Genomic DNA, 5,800 nt, shown 5'->3' with positions numbered 1-5,800 from the left:
TTGAGTCATCTCTCTGAGCTCAGTTTTAATGGAGGGATAACAATATTATATAGTTGTGGATTAAATGAGTTACTTCATATAAAAAAACAAGTGCTGTTTAAATAGAAACAAAATTGTGGATGTAAAAAATTATTTTCCTACACTCAATGGGCTTAAAGTCAAGATGAAAGTTCCTAGGATATTTTCTTCCACCCATTTATTCTCATTCCTCACTCCACCTGTGACTTACTTAGCTTGCCTGGCCGCAGGTGTGAGCTCTTTGTACAGAACTGTTTTGGAGATGGACCCTGAAATACCAGCCCTTGAACATACTGTTATCTAATGCTGTCCACCGTGGGAATGCAATTTATTTCTTCATTCAAGAAAGTCTTAAATAAAACCCCAGTATGTCTACTGTACTTTCTAAGCTGTTAGCAACTAGAGGGAAAGTTTCTTCTTCACCTTGGTATCTCTTTATCTAGCAGAAGTAGCAATGGGCACTTGGAATTCTGAATAAATGAATATGCCAGCCTGTCAAATTCTGATTCTGGATTTTTCTGTTTCACTTTAAGACATCAATGATCTGAGGAAACAATTAACATGAAACAAACCCACAAGAATTAAAAACAGAAACAAGACGAAAGTTTCTAAATGGAAACATAGTTTGTGTGCCAAGTATAAGAGGTATGTGGGTTGTGAGAAATGTTATACCAGCTTTACCGTATGGTCCTTTTTATTCTCCCCAGTAAAGTGCACCTGTCAAGATCATAATGTGGTTAGGGTATTTTACAGCCAAAGTAGACAAATCCACTCTACCCTATAAAACACAGATCATCACATTGACAGATGAAAAACAAAAACAAACAGCACAAGCAAATAGAAATTATAATCATACTCTATCACTTCCTGCAACAGCCTGGAAAATGATCAGAATTTTGGTCTACGTGAGACTGTGTAGACTGTTTATTGTGACACCTAGGTTTTCAGTTCCTTTTAGTGGCTTACACTGATTCTTTGAAGCCTACAGGGCTGCTTTGCCTCAGCCCCACCATATGTAAGTGCACCTGAGGTGCACTGGTTCTCTACTAGGCTTTGCCCACCTTTACAATGGTTCCAACTCAACACTCCACCCAGGAAGCATTCTTTGTAATTGTGGGAGCACTCCACACTTTCAGACTTATTATTCTCCCAGTTTACTTTGTAGGAATGATCTGGAAAACTTGGTGAGGACTGACTCACCACTGAAGACTGTGATCATCAATCAGGTTCCCATTGAGAGGACTCTATGACCTGCCATGGCTCCCATTCCACCCTTTATACGCATCTACCACGATGCCTATCTTATACTAGTGGCCTGTAAAACTCTTAATACTAAGATGTGTTACCTATTGTCACTGTTTCCTCAAACAATGGCTTAGAAAATGCTGACTTAAGATAACTGATTGATAAACTGGGCTAAGATATTAGACAAAAATTAAATAGAAAAAAAAATCCAGGTTAAACAGTAAGGTGGGTGGCAGGGGGAGGGGGGCTCTAAGATCAGGATATGAAGGTGAAGGGAACACAAGATGAAAGTTGGAACTTGTCCAACGACCTCCCCACCAATAAAAATAAAAAGGCATATAAAAATATTTTTATTTTCTATAAATACATTAGGAAGAAATGTATTTCTTCCCAACCCAGTCCACCCCATTAACTCAATTTTTTCTACATAAAAAAGATGCTAATACCACCCTCACCTGTGACTGCTAAACAGAGAAACATTGCCTGGACTAGGCATTATCCTCCTAGTTGGAAATAAAGGCCCTTTCTGGGGGCAGGAAGTGGGATTTTCAGCGGACCCTACAGACGTAGGCAGCCAAGAGTCAAACAAAACAAGCATATGCAATAGTCATAATTATGCTAGTATGACAGTATGAATTAGGTGACTCAGCCAGGCACATACAGGAGTTCGGAGTGGGGATAGTGGAAGCCCACAAAACTCCATGTTTGAGCCATCAGTAGACACTTGGTCTGAGAAACACAGTAAAATGTCTGCCCGGGTAGTCACGATCATTCTAGTATGAGGTAGACAGGAAGCAGAGCAGGGCCAGGAAATGGAAGGGGCCACCCAGGCCCTCAGGAGTCCCTGACAAGGGAAGGTCCCTCCATGCTCTCTGAGGGTGGCGGGGCTCCAAAGATCCTGGCCAGGAGCCCTTTGTTGGAGCGGGCCTTGTCCTGGGCAGTTGCCAGGCGAGCCCGTTCACGCCCCCCTGGCCGTGCTGCTTTACGGGCCCTCAGTTCCTGCTCAGTAGGACGCTGGGCAAATGTCCAGGAGCCATCTGGGCGAGCAGGGTCCCCATCGGCCGCAAGAAAGCGTTGTCCCCGTTCCACACTTTGAAGATAGAAGTCGGTCTCACGCTTGGCCTGAGCAACCTCCGCTCTCAAGCGCTGCCTGCGCACCTGGCGCTCAAAGGCGAGGTGCTCGCTGAGGTGGGACCAGGTGAAACGGTGCAAGTACTGTGGGCAGAAAAGAAGAAAAGATCAGGATAGTGCAGATTAGGGAGAAAGACGAGACAAGGGGACAAGGCCAATGAGAGGCCATGGGGATACTTGGGCCAGAGTTGGGGAGAAGGGAGGGTGAGAGGTGTGGCAGAAAGATCTATCTTCTCACCTTGAGGTTCCAAAGATCATAACGGAAGGGGCTGCGCCTGCGGGCACCCATAGGCGTGTTGTGTAGACTGGCCGCCACGCGCTTGGCTATGCGCTTGTCACGGAACTCCACCCATCCCTCGGTGTAGTCCTTGGTGTAGGACCGCTTTTTTCCTCCGGCAGCTGCTGCTGCCTTCTTCTTGCGTCTCACGAACCGGTCTGCGCGCCAAAGACAAAGACCCGTCCAGGACGCCTATGCAGCACTCACTCAAAAGCACCTCCCACTGCCCGCAACGTTCTTCACATCTGCCAGTGGGAGTCCCACCTGAAGAGTTTTTGCCCAGGAGGAAGGGAACTGTAAATCGCACCCTTTCCTCTAGCTAACTCAATTCTTTCCTTAATTGTCCACTCCTTAATCTGGCCAGCCCTGAACGGTACTTAAAACCGGCACAAGTCCTCAGCCTCAATGTAAAATTGAGGGTGGAAAGAAGAGGGGCGGTTGATCAAATAGTTTCTTGACCTAGGCAGCAATGCTAAAGAGTTATGTTCAGTTTTGTAGAAAAGCTGACGAGACTTTTACTCAGGTTGTATTCATGTAACAAACCAGTAAACAGGTCCGGAAAGAGAGGTGAACAGAGCCGGGATAAGAACACAAATAGTAACAATCCGAGAACTAAAGAACCACCAGACACACTGCGCTACCCACTCTCCCCATATCCCCTCCGCCCGCCCACCCCAGCATCCTCACAGACTGATTGACCAGCCAGGAGCCAAGCACCGCACTCCCCACCCCCAAAATCCAGCAACTCGTGCCTCAGCCTCGCGCAGCGAAGCAACAGGACATGCATGCTTGCACCCCGCCAGCGAGCGACAACCTCCTCCTGTCACCGTCAGGGCCTGCATACTTACCCTCAGCCTGAAAGAAGACGCGTCCGACCTCGCCATAGGCGCTGAGAAGGTTGCGGACGTGCAGGGGCCGGAAGCGCGGCGGGATATGGCCCAGGTATACAATACCTGGCACTACCCGCTTCTTGCTGCCACAGGCCGCTTCTTCGGATTCCTCCTGCTCCTCCTCCGCATCTAGTGTCTGTTCTGTCCCTTCCAGCGGCTCTTGCTCCGTTGCGGCCTTCTCCGATTCCTCTGCCTCCATGTTGACTGACACGAGCGGCACGACGGCCGTAAAGTGCCTTGCCAACTGACGCAAAACGCGTGCGACGGCCTGAGACGAGGGGGCGGGTCCAAGGTGGTGATGACAAATGAAAGGAAATGATTGGGCAATACAGTCGGGTCCGGGGGAAGGCCGAGGGGAGAGGGAGGAAGTGGTGTGTCAGGTCGGAAGCCTGATTCAGAGCGTGGAAGCGGGATGGGAAACTTGGGTTAGGCTCAGATTCCCGGTCAGATCGCCAACTCAGGACAGGCAGAACCAGAAAAGGCAGATCCCCAAATATAACCTACCCTATAGAACGCCTTGTCGAGACGCTAAAAGGCGGGTTGATGCCGGCTTTTTAGGGAATTTTGCAGAACAATTTTAGAGAAGTTTCTATGTGTTCTAGCGATCAAAATAGCATTTTATTCAAGGGCCCCGGGTGCGAGTCCAGCTGAGGAATGACTCACCTTTTAAAGTTTATAAATTTCATTTAAAATTTTTGAGTTTTGAGGTTTTAACTATTTCTGGAAATTTACCTCGGAATTTTGAATACTTTAAAATTTAATTTTGAAAACAGTTTAACTTTGGAAATTTAATTAGATTTAATTTTTGAAAATTTAAGTTGTGAACTTTCAGTTTAATATTTTACATTTGATTTTGTGAATGTCTGAAAATTTAAATGTGTGACAATTATTTGAAGAATTTGTTTGGCATCTATTACACGTGTGTATTGATACATTATCCATATGCATACTTATGTTGCAAATACTTGTCAGAGGCGCACAAGCCTCCAATTCTGGCGACCCCCGGGCGGCGCGCTTATTTCTGCTCTCCCTGGGTCTGTCCTCAGATTCCCCATCAGATCACAAACCACTTTTCCTTCTATGACCTACGCAACCGCAGAACGGACCGGGCCACGGCGGTCCTGCTCCCACCAGGAGCAGGGCAGTTTTCCCTGCTCCCACCAGGAATGGGCCTGCGGACCATTCCTAAGCCAAGCTCAGGGCAGTTTTCCCCGCGCGGGCTCGGGTCCTCAGTCTCTTATCGTCGCCCGAGGGCGCGACCAGCAGGGGGCGCCGTCCCCACCCTTGAGGCGTTTCAGTTCTTCCCATCCGCGCCAGCGACAAGCTGACTGCAAAGGACAGTGCTGGAAACCGCGTACAAGTAATCCGGTTAGCTTTCTGGAAGCAGCCCGGGGCGAGTTTGATGACTATCAACATAAATCCGCCCTTGCTGCGGCCTGACAAAATTTCCCATCTCGCTCCAAGAGCGCAGAGTAGCCCAGAGAATGGAAGCAGGGAGTAAATGTGTCCACTATTAAAATCAGAGATGACAGTTTTTGCCAGTCCCCAAGTATATTTCTAAAGTAACAGGGCCCTGCACTCTTTCATGGAGTGTCTAAAAGACTTCTCGAATTCAAACACGCCTGTTTCATTAACTTTATTGAAGAGAACTTTCTGCCAGGTAGGTGTCCACTGCTCCTTTTTTGAAGAGGAGCGGGGTACGATGAGAGCGATAAACTCCGTCTACTGCTATTTAATTATAAACACTGACATCTTCAAAATACAGTACAGTTAATGAAATGAGAACACGTGTTGGGGTGGCTTTAAAAGATCTGGAGCTAGGGGAGGGGCATGATGGATGCAAGAGTGTCGGTAAGTTGTGCCAGTGTGGTGGCTAATGGTAGCTATTAGCTATTTTCTCTACTTTGTATATATTTGAAATTATCATTAATAAAATGTTTATTCACAGCAAGTATCAATATAACAGGGGTGCTAAAGGACCGTGGAACCGACAAAAAAAAATATGAAGCCTTGGGGCAGCGTCTTCTTCCCGTTCCCCACATTCCTCATGATCCCTTCTCAACTTGGTGAAAATCGAGTCCCACTCGACTGTCCGTGAAGCAACCCTTGTTAGCAATTTTCAGGGTGGATTATTTTCCTTCTCTGAGCGTCTTACAAATTCATGAATAAGCAAGCTGCACACTGCGTTCTCCAAGTTTCCTTATTTCAGGCCCAGAAGAGACACTTTTAAAAATGGAAC

General features: G+C 47.0%; 1 protein-coding gene across 1 annotated transcript; it reads right to left on the bottom strand.

The window, feature by feature from the left end:
• ABT1 (activator of basal transcription 1) lies at positions 1–3,845 on the bottom strand. Its single transcript, XM_016955055.4, has 3 exons — positions 3,520–3,845; positions 2,633–2,829; positions 1–2,478 (listed from the first exon to the last, which is right to left on the bottom strand). Exons 1-3 carry the CDS (start codon positions 3,758–3,760, stop codon positions 2,098–2,100), a joined length of 819 nt encoding a protein of 272 aa, XP_016810544.1. The 5' UTR covers positions 3,761–3,845; the 3' UTR covers positions 1–2,097.
• Between the last annotated feature and the right edge of the window lie 1,955 nt (positions 3,846–5,800).

Source organism: Pan troglodytes, chromosome 5 (assembly GCF_028858775.2).
Source record: "Pan troglodytes isolate AG18354 chromosome 5, NHGRI_mPanTro3-v2.0_pri, whole genome shotgun sequence".
Classification (NCBI taxonomy): Eukaryota; Metazoa; Chordata; class Mammalia; order Primates; family Hominidae; genus Pan; species Pan troglodytes.
The sequence above is the reverse complement of the archived record's forward strand: the minus strand, read 5'-3'. Positions and strand labels throughout refer to the sequence as shown.

Bases quoted from the DNA above. Each gene is read 5' to 3' on its own strand.
- ABT1 (XM_016955055.4), bottom strand. From the start codon at position 3,760: ATGGAGGCAGAGGAATCGGAGAAGGCCGCAACGGAGCAAGAGCCGCTG. The intron at 2,830-3,519 runs GTAAGTATGCAG...TTTGGCGCGCAG, and splicing joins CGTCTTCTTTCAGGCTGAGG to ACCGGTTCGTGAGACGCAAG. The intron at 2,479-2,632 runs GTGAGAAGATAG...TTCTGCCCACAG, and splicing joins ATGATCTTTGGAACCTCAAG to TACTTGCACCGTTTCACCTG.